General features: G+C 39.7%; 1 protein-coding gene across 1 annotated transcript in view; it reads left to right on the top strand.

Annotated features, from left to right (window-relative positions):
• Positions 1-25,096, top strand: part of csmd1a (CUB and Sushi multiple domains 1a) — a 379,749-nt gene that overhangs the window by 296,775 nt on the left and 57,878 nt on the right. Inside the window, exons 27-35 of the mRNA XM_088992707.1 lie at positions 1-99; positions 236-447; positions 3,167-3,358; positions 6,952-7,090; positions 10,928-11,115; positions 13,083-13,277; positions 21,423-21,539; positions 21,629-21,742; positions 24,825-24,920. The exon at positions 1-99 is cut by the window's left edge and continues 28 nt beyond it. Of these exons, the coding sequence (XP_088848833.1) occupies positions 1-99; positions 236-447; positions 3,167-3,358; positions 6,952-7,090; positions 10,928-11,115; positions 13,083-13,277; positions 21,423-21,539; positions 21,629-21,742; positions 24,825-24,920 (1,352 nt within the window). The remainder of the gene's footprint in view (positions 100-235; positions 448-3,166; positions 3,359-6,951; positions 7,091-10,927; positions 11,116-13,082; positions 13,278-21,422; positions 21,540-21,628; positions 21,743-24,824; positions 24,921-25,096) is intronic.

Here is a 25,096-nt window from a genome sequence, read left to right as displayed (position 1 = left end):
AGTCTCTGGACGAATTTTGTCTCCGGGATACCCTGCCCCATATGACAACAATCTCCATTGTACCTGGACTGTAGAGGCAGATACCGGCAAGACTATCAGGTAACGAACATGCACCTAGTTATTAACCTTATGAATGTTTCAATTTTAAGAATGCCCAGTAAGTTATTTTGGAATAATTGTTGCAAAACAACAGAAAGATTAAATCAAATATTGATGTTTTTGTTTATATCATCAGCCTCCACTTCATTGTCTTTGACACTGAGATCGGCCATGACATCCTGCGAGTCTGGGATGGTCCATCTGGGCCATCAGATGGCGGCATCCTTTTAAAAGAATGGTCGGGTCCAGCCTTACCTGAAGATATTCATTCAACCTTCAACATCCTGACACTTCAGTTTGATGCTGACTACTTCATCAGCAAACAGGGCTTTTCCATCCAGTTTTCCAGTGAGTGTGCCCATATTTTTTCATGTTAAATATATATGGCAATGAGTGGAAAGAACAAAACACGAGACTCACACACACATACGCACACACATAAACGTAGTTGTATTATTTTATTTTACAAAATCTCATCACACAGCCACTTTTGAGGAAATATTTTCTTTTACACTAGCGAATGAACAATGTATGACTTGTTTTCATGAGAAAGTCTAACCTGTCCAATCGCTTGCCCTTAGAGTGCAAAGCTGGCTTTTGCTGTTATGAGTCACTGAACCCAAAAATGTCTCTGCCCCGTCCTTTTACAGTCATCACCCGTGTCTCTGAAATCCACTGTGGCAGCAAAAATCAATCTCAAACACACTGAATAGAAAATAAACGTGCTCTGGGGACCATTGTACCTTTATTTCTCTTTTCACACACACACACACACACACACACACACACACACACACACACACACACACACACACACACACACACACACACACACACACACACACACACACACACACACACACACAAAGACCCCCCACCCCAAACGTACCCATATAAAACACACATAATCTCATGTCAATTCCAATGTGAGGGTGAGAAGGACATAAATATTCCCTCATGGCGTTCCCTCATCCCTGTGAAAGAAACCCATCAACTGCTGTCCTTCGATATTTAAGAATGCAGTCTGACAGAGAACACACCACATCCCCACCCTGATGAATAGTGACAATGAATGGTGATACCTCTTTTCTTTAAAGTTTGAGCATAAAACTGTCTGATGAACTCTTGACTAAAAGGAGATAGTTCGAACCAAATTGCCCATAGGGTTACTTCAGTAATTTTCCTGTGTGCTTTTTTCTCCATAAAGGATAAAATAAACACAGTGCTCCTGAGATACATTATGGTTTACATAAAAAAAGTCATTGCTTCAATCATTCCATTGTACTCCATATTGTGTTTCACTAGCATTGGGCCAATCGACCTTTCCTATATATATATATATATATATATATATATATATATATATATATATATATATATATATATATATATATATATATATATATATATATATATATATATATATATATTATTAATACTTTTATGCAGCACCATGGGCCTCCATCCTACTCTCAGGCATGTTTGGTTTTCAAATCCTCCTAATTTTAAAAATAAATATTGACACTAACATGCAAATCGAAGCCCGACTATTTGTTCAATTAGTATGGTAATTCATTTTATTCCCCCATGTTCCATTTACCATTCGGCAAAGGTAATACTGAATACTATTCTGAATAATTCTGGTTTGCATGATGAAATGTCTGTTATTTTCAGCTGTAGAATCTTTGTGGAAATGACTTTCTTTATTTTAAGTGAGTAAATTGTATTTCATCAAGATAAGTATCAGTTAAAATAACATAACCATCCAACAATTATAATGAACATTATTATTTTTGAATGTTTTTATATTTCAAATTATTAATGTTGTTTTATTTTGTATTATTTAATTTTTTCATTTTTTTATTCGAAACTTCTTGTATTCACAAGTTTCATGGGCATGCTAGAACCTACGCCAGCTGTCTTCGGGCCGTAAATGGTGTACATCCTGAACTGTTTGCCAGCCACACAGTGCCCAAATAGGCAGATAACCACTCGCACTCAAACTCACACCAATGGAACATTTACAGTGATCAATTTTTGGAATGTGGGAGGAAACCGGAATACCGACGCAGGCACGAGGAGAACATGCAAATTCCACACAAGAAGTACTGGTCCAGGAAACTAATTCATGACCTCTGCACTGTGAGGCGCGTGGGCTCACCTGTCGGCCACCATATTTTTTTGTTTATTTCAACCTACTACCTTTCCACACTTTAAAATATACATTATATATAGATCCAAGAACACCGGAGTTGTGGCTAACCTATACCATTATCATCACCACAATAGAAATTCAACAAACCATGTTGAAAACAATGCATTTAATGTACAGGATAATGAAGTAAATTTTATTTTGAAGTTATCTCAAGTCACAATGTTTTTGAAAGAGGCAAGATCCTCAACAATAAACAAATTCAACAGAAGCTCATGTAAAAAAATATTCTCCCAGGCAGTGATGCAACAAATACAGCTAAACATCAATACCAAGGTGCTGTCTATAGAGAAAAAAAAAACACAAAATGTCTCTTATCCACACCCCACCCCACAGCTTGAATTCATTACTTTCCAAATTGATAGAACTCTTTATTTTGCCTAAATCTGGCGACTGCTGAAAGTACTAATTGCTCTGCAGATCCTCAAAAGTAAACAATAAGACTTGTGTTTCAAAACAAAACAAAACTGTTATCCAGACACTATTGCAACATTATTAATTTGTCATAATTTTGATAACATATTCTGCTTAAAAAACAATAACAAACAAAAAAAACACCCATCTCCCTTTCGTACAGTTTAGATCGTGGTCATGCAGTTTGCTGCACGTTCGAAACAGGATTGTGTTGAAGCTTTGCAGCTTGACACAAAATATTGACATGGCAGGCAATAAATTGTGGACACAATATTCTGCATTATTTGTCTGCATTTTCAATACGATGACTGTTTGACCTTTTTGGACTCATCACACAATGGATTATTGGATGTTTCTAAATGGTATTATATGGTATAGTATTAATGGTATATTATTGTTTCCAGACATAATATTGTGTTTAATTTGTCTCACTTTGTGAAGCCACAACAGCGACAACTTGTAATGACCCTGGCATCCCAGTAAATGGCTCTCGATATGGGGACACTAAGGAGCCCGGTGACAGTATGATGTTCCAGTGTGACCCCGGCTATCAGCTCCAAGGCTCTGATACCATCATGTGCGTCCGCATGGAAAACAGATTCTACTGGCAGCCTGACCCTCCAACATGTATTGGTAGGTGTACATGACTTTGGTAATCTCTGCCTTGATATGGAATCATGATAGGGGTGTGTTACCTTAAACTCAATCAAAACAACATTTAACAATTTCAACGCCTTGAAAGAGAAAAAAAACAAGTTTCCCCAAATTACAATCTCTGACACCCTTTTCCGCAGCGTTCAATCCTTTAATCCACAAAAATGATAAACTGTAAAATGATAACACGAAAAAATGTCCACTGTAGTAAAAGGCCAGTCCTTAGTCAGAACAATTGGAACAATCATTGGACCTGCAGGGAGTAGTCCTCTGCTCCCCCAAAGAGCATAGTTCCCTGAGAGCAGGGAACTATCATAGCAGAGTCCGGCACCGCCATGTCTGGACAGTAGGGATATATATATATATATATATATATATATATATATATATATATATATATATATCTTCTTCTTCTTTTCCTTTCGGCTTTTCCCTTCAAGGGGTCGCCACAGAAAATCAGTGTCCTCCATCTTTAGAGGTTTGATCCGCATGTTTGTTTTGGCCAAGCTTTGACGTCGGATTATACATATATATATATATGTATATATATATATAGGGCCTGGACTACCAGTAAGACTTTAGTTTGCTGACAGTTTCTTGGATAAGACGCAAAACGTCCGACACCTTCAAACTAATTACAGTGCATTCTTTTCCTGACAAAATTGTTTGACAACTATCTCTACAGTGACAAAATATGCCAATGTTGTTGCTGTCGGAGGGCAGATTCCAGCCAAGAGCTGTGACCATCACGAGAAATAACTCATCAGCAGCCCCTCAAGCAACATCGCAGATTTGTTACAGATGCTCTCTTTTAAAGATCTCATCCAGTTTTATGTTCATGTCCAAGGTGAAGTTTGTTTACTGAAATATAGCTGTGGAAGGATAATTTTAGTTTATTATTAGTTCTTTACTATGTATTTTTTTATCTTAGATTGACATATGTTGATTATCCTATTCAAACCGATGTCAAACACAAATATTGACCTCTGTTTACACCTGCTGCGTCAAGCATAGTTGATCATTCGTAGGTCACTGTGTAAAATTCTGGATGACCAATCTTCTTTTCTACCCTTTCATTCTTCCCCTGACACAAACTGACTGAATTGTTAGCATTCCCATCAGCTTGAGGATACACTGTCATGAATGTTCAGTCATTGTCTAAGCCTCACAGAATCCTGAGTTAGCTTGTATTAGGAGTAATTATTGGATTACAAGGCGGATGAATATTTCAGCACAAATGATATAGCTTCCAAACCTCTTCCATTGAGAAGTGCTGTTCATTGAAAATGTGGTATGCTGTCATGCATTTTTGAAAGTGAAAATACACATCGCCCCAATGAAAAACTTACCTCAGGAAAAGTTGTGCGAGTGTGGTGGAAACATTTTGGGGTCACAATATACTCTTGGTTGCAGTAAATACAAGTCAAAATTTCAAGACAGTCACTGTCTGATACCTATTGCAAAGGTTGTTTGCTCTTTTCCACTATTACCATCCGAGTCACCTGCCACCAAGTGGCTAGCAAGTGTCCCAACCAACACCACATGGTATTCACACTCTGCTTTAACACCATTCGATTGTCAAGGGTGATTTTCTTTATTTTGTCTCCTAATTTATCCCTGGCAAACGTGATTTTACTTCTCTATCCCTCTTTCTGTCAAACTAACTGCCCTTATGCCTTCCATCACTATATCTCCAGTATTAACCTTCTCTCAAGTCTTCCTCGGGCTCTCTGACACCGTTGCCCCCTGTTAATCTTACTCCTGCCGATATCACAATATATCCGCAGATTGGACACAAACCACCCAAGTCTGGTCACTCTAATATTGGCCCTGAAATATCTAATATCTGACGAGCGTATAACTAGTACTATCCAACCTTGGCACTCATAAAAAGCACATTTACATTTTAATTTTCGCCACTTTCAGCTCTGCTTCCAGCAACATCACACCACAGAGAGGGTTGTTTCTGTTTGTGTCGTCATTTCCTGTTTTATTTTGAAAGAGTGACTCTACTCCTTTTAGGTCACCTGCTCTTCCTCCTGTGTGAGTCTCAATAACGCTCCAATCATTTCCACTTGGTGCCCCTTACCTTGTGTGAAATGGTCCTTGTCTCCCTTTTTCAACTGTGCCACAAACTAGACCGTCCTTGTTACCACCGTGTTGCCTTATTTGACTTTTCAGCCACTGATCCTCCAATATTTCCTTTACTCTGAACCCCGCAATTGTGTCCTGTGTCCAAGCCTTTTCCTGACTTCTTATATCTTTTTGTGATGCATCTCAGAATCACTTGTATTACAACCTTTGGCATTTTCTCCACCAGTCTTCTTGGCTCAAAGTATTTAAAGTCCTGCACTGTCAATTTCTCTTCTCCCTAATCATTGTCACGCCTACAGCTCATCACTGTCTTCCTACCCCCATATACACCCTCTAATATTCAAGCATACTTATTTTACCATTACAGACTTCCTCATGCCGTCCCACCTCAACTGGCTACCCTTTAATAAATTTTCTATAATCTACAGCCTCTTTATTCCTCTATATATTTTCCACAACCATGCACAGCAAAATTGTTCCGAAAAATCGCCATAAGTACAATTTCCTCCTTTCGCCAGCCACCTTCTCACCCTCTAGAATTCTATCTATTTAACAGTTGGGTCATAAACTCTAGAGGCTGATGATTCCATACTTCCCGATGATGTCTCTTTGTCCAGCCAATCCCTCTTGTTTTTACTTTTTCACCTTTTCCCAAGAAACACAAAACAACTTAAAGTTAAATATTACTCAGACTGATGCATTCTGTAAATACAGCATCCAAGGAGATGTAACCATAAAAGGTGTTGTAAACCCGCTGATGTGAATTCAACATGAATTCACTCACTACAAAGTAAAATGTCGCAGCATTGTTTCACTGATAACATGATTTATTGGGGATGGGTGGTCTTCAGTCCAACAAATCTGTAATGGCAAGGCTGTTTTTCTTTACAATGCTACCCATGACTCTCCTGGCTTTTTTTCAGCAGTTTAAATCCTCTACTGTGTTCTCAATTTTTGACTGATATGAATCTTGACTCTCAGAAGTTGCGTTGTACAGTTTCTTTAGTGAGGTGTATGTCTTTGTGTGAGTAATCTCTTCTGCAATTACGGCCTTTGTTTACCTTTGACTCACCATTGCTAATGTGTTCACACCCACCTGCCTCCCCGAGTATTTCTTAATGTCAGCGTGGCAGTGTCTGAGTTGATCACCAGGACTAAATATGTCACCTACTACTGTTGTAGAAAAGCAGGACCTGCGGGGATGATTTTACTCCTTACTACCCGTTGTTCCATTCTGCTTCCATTCCATTTCACTCTCGCTCTTTTACTCAAGCAATTTGTGAAGGCAAAATTAGATGTCCACTGTGTGTGTTTTTCTCTCTCATCTTCAACCTTTGCCACACCTCTCATCAGTAGCTGACACCCTTCTCTGCCTACATTTGGGAGGTCGTGGATGTTCAGCCAAGGGGTAATACTGCTTCCAGACGACTTAATGGCGTGTGATCATAATATCTCTATTTTTGGGGTTTTCTCCATAGCAACCTGCGGTGGAAACGTCAGCGGTCCTTCCGGAGTGATCCTGTCTCCTAACTACCCACAGCCTTACCCTCCAGGGAAAGAGTGTGATTGGCGAATCCGAGTCAACCCAGACTTTGTTATTGCTATCATTTTCAAAAGGTAAGGTCCCCCAAATAAGTGTGACCACAGTGGTTTTTAGTAAATGTGTAACTGTCAGAAATTGCATTTTAAGCTCTAGTCCTGAAAGTGCAATTCTGTGTCTGCAGGAACACCCCCACTTGTATTTTTTGTGTGATTTAATTCATGAAATATTTAGATCTAAATAGCACTGTAGATCCTTTTGTTTCCATATTTGGTTACCTTCAGGCAAGGATCTTTATGATGGCTTGCTGCATCATAATGTTGGGGTGTGATCAACCCATGTTTGCTAATAATAAGCAGTTATACTAAACCCTTTCATTGCAATTCTCAAGTCTCATGATGTCATAGTACAAAGAATATTTAACAAAACTAAATCCATTATTTTGGGGGGTTGGGGGTCGGGAGTGGTCCTTCTACCTCGACAATGACGTTCTACATTAGAGATGCAAAGGGTATTTAACAGTCAAAATTTTGACACAGGCATTCCTCAGGCATGCATGTTTGTCATCCATCACACATGCCAATGACACCGTACAGGTTACTATAGATTGATCTGTCAACTTCAGATATCTGAATCATAGCAGATTTGTCTAAAATTAATTTCACATTGTTGAGCTCGGGCAAGGCTCATGAAGGGTGGGAAAAAAACAATCAATTGTGTCACTTGAACCAAATGCAGTCCGAATATTTTAATGTTACACTTTCACCTGTGATTGAAGAAAAGGGAAATTATAAAAAGAAAAAAAATAATGATTAAAAAAACATGATGTGCTGCACATGCCTATAGTAGTAAAGAAATATTTAAATGGTGTATTCTCATACAGTAATTAAATAATAATAATAATATTAATAATAATAATAATAATAATAATAATAATAATAATAATAATATATTACATTTTAATCACCTTTCAAAGCTCTCAAGGACACTTTACAGTCACAGACAAGCATAGGTACTATAATAAATAATATATAATCACAAATACAATGCAATAAATAAAATACAATTATAAATAGAAACAAGAGAGAGAGCTACACAGATGACTTTTGCTGTGTAAATGAAATGTGCGGTTTACAAAACTTGGTGAAAATGACATTCAGTGTGTTGGCTGTGCTGAAAAGAAAATAATTTGTACTGTGCCATCAAATCAACGTGAATGTCTCTCCTCTCGTCCTGATGCCAGTAGTTGTTTTGGATGAAAGAGAATAATTGCACAAAAGTGTGTTGTCCAACGGGCTCTGGCAAAACAACTGCATTTCTATGAAAATGTTCACATAGACATATTTTTTAAATGTTTAATTAGGACACCATCATGTTTGAACTTGATTTCAACTGACTTTTGTGAATAACTCATCTCTAATGTGATGCTGCTGTGGCACATTAAAAAAGTTTCTTACTTTTAGTTTGCCAAATATTTGTTGTTTTCTTTTATATCGCTAAAAGATACAAATTGGGCGCTGTGCACAATTTGAAAAAAACACAATAAAATCAACATGCTTTTTACTTTTCTAGGTTAACTGATGATATAATTGTATTTGCACTTTTGCGAGGTGTCTTATTTTTTTTTATTTTTTGCAATTATACCGGATGACAAAATGTGCTGGATTCAAAGCTACAGTCACAATTTAACGATTAAAAAAAAAATCATTTGCAAACAAGTTGGCTCCTTTGGATTAATAGGAGCTACTCTCCAAATGATAACACGGGACGGTTTATAAAGAAAGAGTTGACACAAACAATGAGAAATGTACCTTAAACATCAGTCTGCACTTTTTTCCCCCTCCCAAACAATTCTGAAGGCAGGCACTGAAAAAAATATTGTCTCATAACTTCTCAGACGATATCTGGTTATCACACCAGGTCAATTCGCTGATGAGCTTCACCACACTCGAGGTTGGAATGGTTCAGGGATTCCCATGTTATGAAAGTCAAATTGACCTTTAATCACGGGATTCAGGCGGTGCAAGGATAAACTGTTTACATGAGTGGGATTATCCAGTAGGGGAAAAAAGCACACCATTGTGACTGAAAGGAAGCAATACACTGTCCAATAAATGAGTAAAATGTTGTTGTTTTTTTTTTTTCAAAATGTTAGCGGGATGAAGGTGGGAGTCATGATGAACAGCGAGCACTACGGTTTGGTAGTCGTTTAATCAGCAGTGGGACCGGACAGACCTTCAATGTTTGAACTGAATGCGATTTTGTGCCAATGCGATTGGCTGTCGGCCAGTTCAGGCTGTACCGGCCTCTTGCCCTAAACCTGGGATAACGTCCAGCACACCCGCCACCCACTGGCAATTATGCTTGGCCAAAACTGTCCACAATCAAGGGAACAACTATTTAAAAAAAATCATTATATTATAAAATGAAATAAATGTTCCTTCTGAATAAGATACTTTGACTTTAGGGTCTCTCGAGAGTACATACTGAATGTTCTACAAATCTTTCTGCTAATTAAATTTGCATAATGATTACAGTGGCTTTTGTGGCTTGAATACTTGGCTAAGATTATAAAGGATCTCGACTGAATGTTAGCACTCTCTCTGCGTTGTCATTTCATGAAATTTATACTTGGAATATGGTTGTACGGAAAAATGTATGAGCAAAGATCACCTTAATGCTTTGTCAGTACAGAGGAGCTTATGTGGCATTAAGCTCTTACTAAATCAGATATAAATACAGGCCTTAGCATTCACAGGGCTTATGTTAAACTTGCAAGTGATCACATTGGCTGATTACACTAGGTATTATACCATTATAGATTGTGCTGTCAGATACGGGAACAAGTAAATATTGTTCCAGGAACCGCATTACACACAGCTGTGCACCTTCTCCAGTCTGAAAGTGCAAATTGCTAAAATGAGGTTTTGTGTTTCTTGAATTTAACATGCATGTTAAAAAAAATATAATGAATTCACAAGCACAGCCTTTGTTTGCACTCATTGGGCCATTTTAATAGCCAGGCTTCGCGTAAAATCTGGTGCATCTTCATTTTCCTGCAGTGGTGAACAATTTGACATGCGTGGATGAGGGTGTGTGTGTGGGTATGAGATCTATATGTTATTTGGGGGCTGGAGGGTACCGCATAAGCATTTCCTGCAGAACAATTGACTATTTGAGATAGAGCTTCATTGGTAAATGTTTTGAAACTCATGCTTCTATACTTAATTTTGTCCAATTATATGTTGACTTGCAAGAGAAAAGAAGCCAAATCAAGTTTGGCTCAAAATTATTTTACCTTATTGTTTATTGAGTTGCTAATTGCTGAAACATTCCCAAAAATTGTATGGAAAGGCTAGGAGTGTATTTTGGAACTTAAGACTGAAATATGATTGAATGACATTTTTTTTACATTGTAGCTCAAAAAACAATACTATAATAAATAAAATTCAAGGTCAGTCGTGCCAAGAGAGTAGGATTTCATTTTTAACAGATTACTGTATGAACAGCTAAAAGTATTTTGTTGCTGATAAACAGTGCCTCGGGATGTTAGGGCCACATATGTCAGGTGGTGACGTGATATAGATAGAGTATAGGTTGAGAACACTCCTTGTTAGCTAATGAAGAAGCTGTTGTCTGAGCAGCAGGTGTGGTCTTATAACAAGCGGAAACTGAGCAAGGTGTCATCACACAAAGCACCACCTGCGCCCGTGGCATATCAAAAACAAAAAAAGAAATATTTGCACAGTGCAAACATTATTATATATATACGTTCAATAAAGTTACCAAATGTCCGATATAGTCAACTTGATCCCATGAAAAGATTCCGGTAATTCAAATGCTTAACACACATCATCGTGAATGTTATTTATTGATCCTATTTTGATACTATCGATCTGTTGTCCTTCGATCAGTTTCAATATGGAACCCAGTTATGACTTCCTGCACATTTACGAGGGTGAAGACTCGAATGGGCCTCTCCTAGCAAGTCTCCAAGGCAACCAAGCTCCGGAGCGCATCGAGAGCAGTGGCAACAGTCTCTTTCTGGCATTCCGATCTGACGCCTCGCTGGGCATGTCTGGCTTCGACATTGAGTTCAGAGGTAAAACTACATCTTTGCAAAACTTTTTTTTGTTTTATCAGTGACCGATTTGGTGGCTTAGTTTTGATTGACAATGTTAGTGGTAATTTTTCTACTGGTGAGCAAACTTGCTTCTCTTTCCTCTGTAACTATTACATGTTTTGATGGGAAAATGTTGATTCCTGCCTGTCTTTCACATACTGGATACTAAACCAGAGCACTGATCATTAGAAACATTTTCCATTTTGACGCAATGCGGTCTTGCATCACTGCAAAGTTTAGTTATGAACATCTTCAATAAATATCAGCAGGGATGTGTTTGATGTTTTTGATCCTGTTTGGGATACAGTTGGACCACAAACTAACGTGGTTGGTCGGCCTGTATTTGGATCACAGCTAGACAAGTGAAATAGAAGCAACTTCAGTAGCCAGGGGTTAGATTTTTGTTGACTCCCAGCTGGCTGAAAATCTTTTCAATCAATAGTGAACCTTCATCAATAAACCACATCACCTTTAACATATGCTTGTGGGTATAAATTACGATTAGTTGTCTCTGGACTGTGTTACGAATCAAAGATACATTTTACCTCTTGTGAACACGTGTGCAGTTGATCTCCTATATTAACAGGATGATATTTCTTTTTTTTAAACTTGCCTTAAATTTGAAAATGTCGACACAGAGTTGTTTCATCTGCACACGAGCTGCACATTTCAAGCTGCCAACTCGATTCATTTCTGCCTCTTGTCTCTATTCAGTGGAATAGGCATGATTTTCCGCATCAGCCCGTGAGTTGTTTACCTCCACAGATTGTGACTCATCTTAGTTTTACAGCAGCTGCTTGACTGGTGGTGATTTAACAGCCATTGTCAAAATGAAACTGATTATTACTTCATCATCGGACTGCAGACTATATCTCGTCTGTCAAGTTGTATATGAATCCTTCTTCATTTCTTTTCTATCTCACTCCATTCATCTGTAATTAAAAATGATTATCTCCCTTCTCTGTTGTCTGCCTTCCAAGCTACCTCACACCTCTGTACTTTTGTCATTAATTCATTACCTTTCATCTGCCATCACTCTAATTAAAATGCAACCTTAATCAACCCCCGCCCCCATTTCATTTGCTCCTACCCATCCATTCTCATCCCTCTTTTTCTCTCTCACCCCCTACCTTTTTTCCTTCCTATTATTTGCTGGACAGGAATGCAAACAAGCAGGGCCAAAACTGTCATTTCAAACTCAGACGGTTTTTGACATTGTTTGAGTTCCTCTTTGTACTCCATCAATCTTGCTTGTTATTGTGCCCTCATTAGCCCCTTCTTCCATGAAAACAGAAATAGAAGAGCGCGAATATGTTGTAAAGGGGTTCGTTTTGCCTGTCACATCCAATCAACAAAAAAAAAAAAAAATATAGTGAACTTTGTAGTGCCAGCTTGATAGCAGTGTCTAAATAAATCAAGAGAAACATTCTGCATCAAATATTTTTCTTTTTGTTTTCTTTGATTATACACATAGTCTCATTCTCAAAAGTTAGGAGAGCTTTGCTTACAGAACTTACACACCCACATGGCATGATTTCAACAGCCATTATGGTCCCTAACCTGATCAACACTGAAAAATAAAGTTGCAAGAGTTTGTGAGTTTGTGAAAAGGAAATTGCTGCCAAACTTAGTAAAGGCCTGAAGCAGATGCTCGGGAGGTACTTTTGCAGATAAATTGCATGCGCACAATTACCAAAGCCTTTTAAATGATTCTCTCACTCAAGATTCCCTATCTATGCTAGTGCCAGCATCGAATTGCAGAATTAAGAAATTTGTAATGTAGACTTCTGATTGCAACTCGTAGTTGAACCCCTCACCACCCCCCTCGAAAGATACACATTCATCAGCCCTAAACATTAAATTCAGCAAGATGGATCTTACCCGGTTTTATAGCACAGTGTGAATGATTTTCTAAATGTGCAAAACTCTCTTTTTATTTCTTTCAGAAAAGCCAAGGGAGGCCTGTTTTGATCCTGGTAACATCATGAATGCTAGCAGGACCGGCTATGACTATAAACTGGGATCTCAAGTGTCCTATAACTGTCACCATGGCTACACAACAGTCGGCGGTGAAACAATAACCTGTGTGATGGGGCATGACGCTAAGCCCATCTGGGACAAGGCTCTGCCATCATGTAAAGGTAGGACAGATCTGTGGTCCAACATATTGTTGTTCACATACGAACCAGTTAAAGTGGCACACCAATATACCGTAAAATACGGAATGAATCACATACTTTGTTCAACCACCAGTGTTTGTCAACATTTTAATCAATTCAAGGCATTTTGGACAATTATGGAATTCTCACTCTATGTGAGCAGTTTTTCGTGGTCTCAGTGCAGAGAGTGAGGTCCTTAAATGAATGCTGGGAGGAGAGAACTGAAGAGCCCTGACACCAAAAGCGTCAAGTACCTTTTTAAGTATACCCAAGCCTTTTTGAAGTTCATGACATACACACAAACACACATGGACATACACGAACTGACACGTTTGTTTCCCAGGGGCGATTTAAAATTAAAAGCCTGACAATGTGTTGATATTTATGCCCAGTTTCACCAGACTTTTGTTTTGAAGTTGGCCTTCACAGCACCTAGTAGCCTATGAACAATCATTGTGGCAGCTGGCTTGATTTGGCTGCCTCCCCAGTTGACTACCTTCCCGGAGTGATGGCAGTGAGCGAGCACAGTGGAAGAAGGGCACTGCTGAAACGCTCCATCGAATGATATATCTTTAGGTGATATTGGGACCAGACTGCTGCATCAGAGGACTGTGCTAAATTAGGGTGGTCAATTCATTTTTTTAATGGGGCCAAGGCGCACCTTTAGTGAATGAAAAACATTTTCCAAATGTAATATACAAATATATAAAAAAATACCAAATATAAGTCGCACCACAGTATAAGGTGATACAATGGAACCTGGGGTTACACACTACTTCTACTGAGGGAAATGGAGTCGGTGGCTGCTGACAGTAATTGCGAGACCGGTTGTGGTTCAATATAGTTCACATATCAGGTGTATCTGCGTATAAGGCGCAGTGTCATCACTTGAAGAAAATCAATTTGTTTGAGTGTGCGTTATACACTGGAAAATACGATAATCATATACAACTGTTTTAGTTGTATCCTAGTTTGTCTTGTATGTTGTTGCTTTTTTTTTTAATATTCCATAATTAGAAGTCTAACCGGTGGCTGCTTTTGCGTATGTGCTTGTATGTGGGCCCACGCTCTTGAGTGAACATCTGAAAATGATTTTGTCATGGATTGGAAGGCCAAATTGTCAAAATTGATTAATGGCAGACAGCCTACCAAGTGACACCTGCCATACTAAGTGTGTGTGCGTGTCCTCTGAATGTGTATGCAAGGGGAGCTCAGAATTCTAAAACCATAATCTGACCCGGAGGCACACATAAGTGGAGGTGGGAGGGAAAATCTACGTGAATCTGTTATTTTGACTGGAGAAACGTTATCATAAATTGCAATTGTCAGAGTAGTTTTAATGCAACAAACTCTACATGAGTAATTATATTAAAACAAGACTCACTCATTTTCATTCACTCATTTTCATTGAGTTGCGTTATGCTCAAATTTGGATTTCCGTCTCCAGAAAGTTATTTTGATTCGTCAGAGAGACATGTTTCGCATAAATCTATTTCATCAATCAAACATGCCTGTCAAAATGTTTCTGAACATTCGAAAGCAGCAAGGAGATGATCTATTAACTTATTAACTTGTTTTGCACAACAATACAGTACGTGATTTGGCAGGACACAAGCATTATTGATAATTTTTGGCTGTGAATCCTCCTGTTGAAATTCAATAGAAGCATGTAGTAATTGTAATTGATGATCTCTGCCTGGAGGGCAGTCTATGTGTCTAAACAAAATGTGCTTTTTAGACTATGTGTTTTGACTGAAATTCCATATATCTCTTCATTTTCTGATCCACTTTGTCTCATGAGGGACACCAGCAGGCTAGAGCCTATCCCAGCCGTTTTTGGGCAGTAGGTGGTGGACGCCCTGAACCGTTTGCCGGCCAATTGCATGGCACACAGACAAAAAACCAGCAGTGCCCATGCCTAGAGACACTCTTGAGCACGTGTCAAAGTCAAGGCCCAAGGCCCACCACGTCACTCTTTGTGGCCCGCAGGAACCAATCATGTGTTTCAACTTTCGTAATCTCTGCTGAAATCTGTACAGAAATGTCAATTTTCCCCTCCGATATAAGTCATAACTCCAAAGTAGCCCGGAAAAAAAACATGTTTGACACGTCTGCTTTAGAGTCTTCCGTCTGCCTGTCCTGCATGTTTTTAAAATGTGGGAGGAAACGAGAGTAGTTGGAGAAAACGTATGCAGACACGGGTAGAACATTTAAACTCCACATAGGAAGGCCAGAGTGGGGATCTAACCCGGGACCTGTACTGTGAGGTCTGTGAGCTCACCACTCAATTGCCGGCCACGTAACTGAAAGTCGTAATTGAATACTACAAAGTCTCCCATCAACAAATCTGTACATCAGGCTAACAATCAAGGTGCATTTATAAAATGAGCACAATAAAATATGATAAATGATATATCCCTCAGCATTTTTTTTCAACAAGCTTAAAGGTTTGTCAAAGCAGGAAAGGCTATGTGGAAGGACTTGGACGTAAATTATTTTTTCACACCAACAGCAAATAACGAAAGTGGCTTTATCTGATGTTCACTTCCATTGACTTTTTATCAAGATAAAAGCATTTCCTTTGCTTCCTACTTGGCTGTTTCATACACAAAGACACTGTCATTTGTAATTCAAGAGCACACAATGAAAATATGTTTTACAAGGACAACTGTGATGGAATATGTTCTTTGTTGTTCTTTTTCAAAGTAAAAAAAATAATTACATTGATCACTCGCATGGCTTCCATCAGCAGGTCTACTTTGGCTCGATAAATGATCATTTGAGGAGATTATTTGAATTAAATATTGAATGAGAGTCATTAGGAGCAGAAGCTGAGTATTGATATTGTAATCATATCGTGAAAGCCCACATCAAGGGGTTTTGACCCAACCTAATCTTCTCCTTCAAGCTTCAAGCCTCATGTAACTGAATCTTTTCCTTTGGGCTTTTTCCCTTCAGGGGTCGCCAAAGCAAATTAGTGTCCTCCATCTAACCCGGTTTTGTGCATCCTCATCTATCACACCAGCTACCTTCATGTCCTCTTTGACAACATCCATGAACCTCCTCTTAGGTCTTCCTCTCGGTCTCCTGCCTGGCACTTCAAGGCTCAGCATCCTTCTCCCGATATAGTCACTCTTTCTCTCCTCTGGACATGCCCAAACCATCTCAGTCTGGCCTCTCTGACTTTCTCTCCAAAGCCTCAAATATGAGTTGTCCCTCTGATATACTCATTCCTGATCTTATCCAACCTGGTCACTCCCAAAGAAAACCTCAATATCTTCATCTCTGCTACCTCCAGCTCTCCTTTCTGTCTTTTCTTCAGTGGCACTGTCTCCAGTCCAAACATCATGACTGGTCTCACCACCATTTTATACACCTTACCATTCATCCTAGCTTGAACCCTTCTATCACACATCACACCTGACATATTTCTACAGCAGTTCCAGTCTGCCTGGACACGCTTCTTTACCTCCTGTCCACGCTCTCCATTGCTCTGGACAGTTGACCCCATGTACTTAAAATCCACCACCTTCTTTATCTCTTCTACTTGTAACATCACGCTTGTACTTGGATCCCTGTTACGGCACGGCAAAGCCAATAACATAAAAGGGAGACCAGACACAGGTTGGTTCGAGGAAAATAAATAATTTAATGACACAAGTCAATCCAAAGAACAACACGGCCAAAGGTCTGGTCTTGGCAGGCAGGTGAGAGCGTGGGTGAGCCTGGAGCAGCCCCTTTTGTAAGCTGCCCAGGATCCAGGTGTGTTTCATCACCTATTAGCAGGCGCCATGTAGCCTCCATAGTGAGGGAGGGGAGAACAGGAATGACTGAACTACCCTCACCCCACATCACTGACCTCTAGAGGAGGGAGGAGCACATAACAATCCCTCTCATTCCCTCACGTAACTGAATAATTGGCTGTATTACACGAGTTTTGTAAAAAATGATTCTGCTCACACCAGACACTAAATTAGGTTTACCTACACATTCACGTCAGTGGCGTTCCGAATTCCAATGGTAGGTTGTGAGAGACTCTGCCTCAAACAACCCCGCCCACACACACACAACTTAACTATTTCCAAAATGTTGTCTTGCTTCATTATTGACGCAAAAAAAGTCTATGATGTCCTCTTTGCGAACCAAAAAAGGTCAGTTATCTTCCTATTTTTTTACTGTGTTCATTTTTAATTAGGGTCTCACTATCACCTCTCAGCAATGGCACTTTTGTGGCCACGTACAACGTAAACGAGAGAAGTCACCACCATCATGGATGAATGTAGCTCAAGCGTATCTTCTTTCGACCACAAACACTCTGAGAGTGAATTAGCAGCACTTCTGCTGCTTGTAACTAATTAGTATACTCCATTACTTCATGATGAAATAATCAACAATCAAAGTGGATGGTCAATATCAGTTAATTAATCTAACTATTGTACAAATTCATACATGCCAAAATATATTAAGGGAAAATGTATAAATTCTTGAAGGAAGGCCAATGCCTTCACACACCCCAAGCCCCTCCCCCCACACACATCTGTATTCGGTTCTCATTCTTTTGTACGGAATGCAAGTTTCGATCACTATTTAGTTTTTATCCGCTTTCTGTTCCCACAACAAGGGCCTTTAATTAATGTGCCACTTCTGTTCATGAAACAATCCATTCAACACTATTCGATTTCCTAATTCCTTTCATTTCGATCGCTTCTATTCTTCTCCACATGGACTTTTCCATAGTTTGGCCACTTGGTTTTCCCTTTTTTTGTCTCGTATCTAGGGCCAGTTCCTGGGGGCTCTTAGACCAAGCTCATTAGACAGGTTGAGACCCCTTTAAATAATACAGCTCCACTTACACTCCCTCCGTCTTCTCTCATTTCACCTTTCGTCCCCTTGCTCAGCCCCTTTTTCTTCTCCCTCCGCATGTAATGACTTCGCACCAACACTCCCTTCCTACCGCCTCATGTGTCTCATTTACTGTGTTGCACTGTCTGTCTCGGTGTCTTACCCCCCCCCCCCCCCCCTCTCTCTCTCTTGATCTTTCTCTCTCTCTCTTGATCTTTCTCTCTCTCTCTCTCTCTCTCTCTCTCTCTCTCTGTCTCTCACTCGCTCTCTCTCACTCTTTCTCTCTAACACACACACACCTTCTGTCTCAAAATGCTCCTTTACTCATTCCCATGGTAACTAAGAACTGTTAAAAGGACGTCAAAATTATTACTTCCTGTTGCAGAGCTCTCTCTCTCACTCTCCTTATTTGTGTTTAGGACATATATGTGTGTGCTCGCACGAAGGCTATAACTTCTATCTCGATACAACATTCTCACATACCTGCATGAACATACATACAAGCACAGAAACGATAACTCAATGCTCAATCTATGAAATAACATTGTTGGTCCAAATTGTATTAATGTAAAAAAAACTTCACTTGCCTGAGTGTGGTCTACTCCATGTTTATGCCCACCTGTATAGGCTGCTGTCGTGTACAGCTGAACCATGTTCCGATGTACCCCGTTTAAAATGTTTCACTGCCAACGTTTAGTACAGAGAGCTGTTGAGAGCCCTTTTGGGTTTCACAACCCTCCACACGGCCAGTAGGTCAGCTGCACTATTGTTATTTGTTATTACATTCAATGTACAGACACATCATAATTCACAAATTGTTTTTTTTCATCCCTTTCATTAAACATGAGCAGTGAAACCGACTGTGCTTTATATACAGTACACACACCTTGCTTTTTAAAAATAATAAGTACATATCTGTTTGTTAAAGTGTGGGTGTGCAAGGCTCAATAGTTTGTTTATTTTCTTCCCTGAGATGAATCTAGTCCCTGGAAAATTAAAGCTACAATAACAATTTTATGAGCTAGTTTTCCCAAAACTGCAGGAGGTGCCACAAGATAATTTTAACACTCTGGGACATTTTTACACTTTTTCTTTTACTGTGTTGCCTTTTTTTCCATGAAGCGGTTTGTACATGTGCTTGTGTGTGCATGGGTGAGTGTTTGTTGCAGACTTACCGACCATGAGAAGCATGCCTTCGTGACTGCGTGTTTTTCAGCGTGTTGTGAGCATGAGTGATCAAAGATCATTTGTGTGGAGGCTTTTTAGCACCTGAGCCTGGAGCAACACCACTGGGAGATTATGGGTAGATGAAGAACGCACCTTCTTCAGACCCGAGGCTTAGAATGCAGCATCACAGCACGAATCAATGGAAAATATCAGCCGGTGTGGAAGAGGAGCAGAAAGAAGTGGATGATTACTCTGATAGTTTATGAAGCAAAAGGGAAGGTAGACGACAAAGCAGGGGACCACAGTCCAACAAATGCATCTGCTCTGTTGGAAATTGCAAGGAAAACAATTCCTGCTGTTTTTTTTCCTGCCGAGTTGATCTATGAAAGTGATCCTCATCTAGGCTACTGATTCTTATGCAAAGTTTGTGATAGCTCAGCACGTGTGCTCAGCTCACTGATGCCTTTTTGAAATGTTATTGAAGGCGCTCAGGTGCGGCACATGCAGAGTGATCAGCACACTTCTTGCATCGGGACCACAACACATCTCAAGTTCATCTGCTTGCTGATGCGTTGAAGTGAACTGACCTCTTCAGGGTCACGCTGTGGGAACTGAAGGAAAACTCTTAAAATTCCCAATGGGTTATTTTATTTGGTAGACTTATTCACTGCTTCACACAATTCACATTATTCACACTAACGTCAACACTCAATTACACAAAATGTAAACTGATTCCCGAGGGTCATCTCAAGGCTGATATATATTTTTACCTTCTGTTTTATGGATTGGATTGGATCAGCCTTTATTGGTCTTGCAGTGGAGAAATTCACATTTCCCAGCAGCAAAGTTATGGAAGGAAGAAGAAAGGAAAGGAAGAAGTAGAAAAACAAAATATAGGAGCTGCTGTAACGGCAGCCACTTTCGCAGCGCCATCTCGAAGTCAAAAGAACAAAAAATAAATAAATCATATGACAACACAAAGACACATTCATTAACTCTTAAGAACTTTCTGCACCCTCTTTGTTGTATGAAATAGTTCTAGATTAAAGATAAGAGGATAAAATGTCCTTTTCATCAGTGGACCAGGGACAATGGTGGAATTTGCATGTCTGCTACAAGCTAAATGCTGAAAGCAAACACTAAGCTGTAGCATCCATTGTCGAAAGAGATTGTGTCAAATCTCCTGTCCCACAAAAATCCACTTCAGTTCCAAGCCACAACCAATGAGGTGACTCCGTAGAATATCTGCAAATCAAGAAAGATGATGTGGTTGCACTCTTTAGGTTAACAGAATAGTCGCAGCCAGTCTGCAGGAGTCTTTATATCTGCATCCTGCTTTTTAATGTGAAGTTATTCAAAATGCTTGAAATGCAGAGGCCAAATTCAATCTGTCAATGTTTGAGTCATTAAAAAATGATTCACATATTTCAGACAAAACACTTTTTATGCACATTAGAATGAAATTGTAACTGTTTTAAAAGCCAATAACTCGTGCTAAATGATATTTTATTCTCTTAATAAATTGAGGATCACAATTTTTACTTAGCTGACATGAGCACTCCAGCCGTCAATTTCTACTGGCCGTCTGTGTAAAATCTGAATTTGAATGTGTCTGCATTTGTATAGGTTGTCTTACAAGCAGGTAAAACTAGAACAAGCTCATGCAGACCATTTTTGCATAATTAACCTTGTAGTGTATGTACTGGATCTACATGCCCCTTCAAATTATAGGGCTGTTGACTCACAATTCATGGATTTTATATGAAATGCTAATTCTGAGACAAGATCAACATTGCAGTTTTTTTTTAATAACCAGTTCCTTTGTTTAACCAGGTAAGACAGTTGAGAACAATTTCTCATGTTTAAAGTCGACTTGATGTCATTTTAGCATTTAGGTCTATCTGCTAAGACATCAGAGTCGAGAGTCAAACCAACAACGTGGGACGCATGCTTCCCTTTTACAAATTCCCATTGCTATCCGCTCTGTAGATTTGTGTCAACCCGTTTTAAATAATTGACAAACAAACCAACATTTTGCATTTTGCCTTTGCATTGGTCCGAAGTCACAAGCCTTCAACTTTCCCAATATTTCCACCATCTTGTTCCTTGTGTCTGCAGCTCCATGCGGTGGACAGTATGGCGGATCTGATGGTGTCGTTTTGTCTCCAAACTACCCTTTAAACTACACCAGTCGACAAATCTGCTCCTACTACATCACCGTGCCTCAACAATTTGGTATGCTTAAATTGGAAATGAAAACATGAGCTATACCAATGCTACAGGGGCATTTCTTGGTTTTCAACCTTCTTCTCGCTCCTTTCCAGTTGTTTTTGGTCAGTTTGCCATCTTCCAGACTGCAATGAACGACTCAGTGGAGCTATTTGATGGCGCCAATGAGAAGTCACGATTGCTGAGTTCGCTGGCGGGATCACATTCAGGTGAGAAATTGGAGAGTCATAGTTTTGTTTTTTTTAAAATGATAAGCCATTCCTGTGAGAAATGTCCAGAACTGTCCTTTTAATTCATTATGTCTGAAAACCGTCATTCAGTTGATCTACTCTGCTATCTGGCCTTCAGGACCTTGATTTAAAGCTTGCAAAAAAATTCTGATGTTTAGATTGCTGATATGATGAATGTCCCCCTGTAGAGGCAGGACAATAGCAACAATCACATCATTTTTCACAATTTAAACTCTTCCCGGGTGTCTTAATAAGACGCATGTGACATGCTTTTGTCCCAATACCCCAAGGATGATTCTGGCCTAGCTTGCTGGAATTCGCTTGTTTTGAGGTCTGGCCCTTTCTTTTGTGGGTAGCCAGTCGTCGTCTCACCACATATTTTCATTATTGCGCCAATCGAGTCTCCGGGTTTGATGATGTCCAATGGTTTGGATCTCATTGGTCATGTTTGTGTATTGCGGTTGCCATTTCGGCCATCTCCTGTTCCGCATCGCTCGCCGATGAGATTGCACTGGTGCTTGCGGAGTGTAAAACGAAAGGGACCGCTCATAAAAATAATGAAAGCATTTGAATGGGTGGAAACAGGAGTTAATATACAAATGCTTCCTGTGTGTATGTGGCATATGGACAGACAAGAGTCCTGATGAGGACTGTGGACTTTACTGAATTGAAATTGTTTCTCATCTCATCTCATTTTCCGTACCGCTTATTCCTCATTAGGGTCGCGGGGGTTGCTGGAGCCTATCTCAGCTGTCTTCGGGCACGAGGCGGGGGACACCCTGAATTGGTTGCCAGCCAATCGCAGGGCACACAAAGACATACAACAGTCACTCTCACACTCACACCTAGGGACAATTTGGAGTGGTCAATCTGCCTGCCATGCATGTTTTTGGAGTGTGGGAGGAAATTGGAGGACCCAGAGAAAACCCACGCGGGTCCGGGGAGAACGTGCAAACTCCACACAGGGAGGCCGGACCGAGACGCGAACCGGCGGCCTCTGCACTGTGAAGCCAGTGTGCTAACCACTTGGCTACCGGGCCACCCTGAAATTGTTTCAATCCATAAAAACGAACATTTTTAATTTGACATCCGTGACATTGCAGTACACAACTTTTTTTTATTTGCGGGGGGCACAACCGGCAGATATATAAATAATAATTATTTAGTTGGCTGTAAATTGTTAAATGTTTATTTTCATTGGTGTGGGCGCTCTGCACTCTTTTCTCTTCGATTAACCTGCTGCAACTGTGGTGAATCTTACAAAAAAATGCAATGGCCTGTCTTTTGATCTCATGTACATGCATCATAATAATTTTTTATGGCTTCACTACCTCACCTGTCGTAACATATTACGCATCTGCTTTTCCAATTAAGTTTCCTTGAAAGTTATTTTTGTTGGTTCTGAACGATTGTCACTCATGACCTGGGCCAGCGCCGGTGTTCAGACTCGGGTTCCTCCTGCCTGCGGGTTTGTCTCTGATGTTGACAAGGGTGACTGGCTTTTCCTTGCGCTTCTGCAAGACCAAATTTGTTGAGACTCTCACCCAGTCAGTGTAGGAAAAAAAATGTGAAAGTCACAGTTCAATACTGAACATTGTATTGTTTTTAGTAAGTCTCGTCTAAAATATTATGGGTATGTGTAGTGTGTAAATTTTCCTGATGGTGAAACAGTGGGAAGTACAGAATGGCCATCCTACTCAAGAGTATGCAAAAGCCTTGATTTGCTTCAAAAGATGACCCAGCGCCTTTTACACAGGTGCACTTGATATGTGAATTAATATTGAGCCACAAGTCTCGTAACTACTGTCAGCCGCCACCAACTCCATTTCCCCCTGTAGAAGAAATTGTGCGCAACTCGAGTTTCTAGTGTTATAAAGTGGTGTGCCTTATATTTGGACATTTTTTATCTATTTTGATATTTTATTTGGAAAACATGTTTTCATTCATTGAAGATATGCCTCATACTCCAGCGCGCCTTATATATGTAAACAGTTTGAAAATACATCATTCATTAGGGATGTGCCTTATACTCCGATGCGCCATTTACACCAGAAAATATGACAATTTGTATCTGTGTGTGTAAACTGTTTATTTTTTTATCAACTTTTTTACAAACTCAAAGCGCCAGTCCTTGTTATCTGTGTATATTTGACAGTGATGTGTTTAGTGAGAATCCATTTTGGCTTATCTTTGAGACAGAATCAGCGACGGCGAGTACCCGCTTCCGCCATGGACGAAGCAGCACAATTGTACTGCCATCTACATATCAATGCGGCTGCAACAAACATCATCATCAAAAAATACAAATCTAATAATCCCAAGATTGTAACATAGTGTTTTTCTACATCACAGCAGTAAGAAGAAAAATACTATAGGCAAATGCCCTTATTGGGTCAGTGGTGCAAAACATCATGTTCTTTGTCATTCACAATGCTGTCTTTCATTGATAACGCTAATAACACTTAACTCATTCACTGCCAGACGTGCAAAAATATGTCTACTCCAGTGCCAGGGTTTTTTCATTTTCACTGAAATTATGGGACCAGAGAATATTGCGTTTTAGGATGACATAAACATTCAATGCAGTGTAAGAAACCTTAGACTCTCTTCTTTCATCAGAAAAAAAAGTTAATTCCTAAGTTATATGGGTCTGGAGGTACGTGAGCGTGAAATGTACAAAAGGCAAATAATGCCCCCTCGTGGTAGGGGAAAAACATTGCCAGAGGTCTGATTCCCGTAAGAAAAACCAAAACCGGAACAAATTCGGAAATGGTGCTGCACGGAATATTTTCAATTCGGGAATGGCAGTAATGAGGCAATTACATCCTATTGTGTTTTGATAATTGTAATACATATTACGATACTATTTCGACATTGCTGTCATTGTTTCACCCTTTGCGAGGGATGAGGAAAGATGTTTGAATTCTTTCAAATGCTTGAGTAATGATGGCAGTTGGAAGATCTGGGGTCAAGTCTAAATGTTCATGCAGCCGTTTTCACATCGAACCAAACATTTTCAGTTGCATACTCCATTCACTGGTTTGTATGACGTGTTCCCCAGGAGAGACGTTACCGTTGGCAACGTCCCATCAAATCATGCTGCGGTTCAATGCCAAGAGTGGCCAACCCGCCAAGGGCTTTCACTTTGTCTACCAAGGTGATGTGACTAAAGTGTTTTCTATCAAGGCCTCTTTCACCAATCATGTCATGGGGTATTTTTTAGATAATTAGGCATAATAATGGTGTGATGTAAAAACAGATCATTCAAACAGTTACTCCTTTCTTTCTTCAACATTCGTTTTTTGTCCTTTGCAAATTTGCAATTTAAATGGG

The sequence above is a fragment of the Hippocampus bargibanti genome, linkage group LG03 (assembly GCF_051943395.1).
Source record: "Hippocampus bargibanti isolate YZ-2025 linkage group LG03, ASM5194339v1, whole genome shotgun sequence".
Classification (NCBI taxonomy): Eukaryota; Metazoa; Chordata; class Actinopteri; order Syngnathiformes; family Syngnathidae; genus Hippocampus; species Hippocampus bargibanti.
Note: the sequence above shows the minus strand (reverse complement) of the source record. Positions and strands in the feature narration are given on the sequence as shown.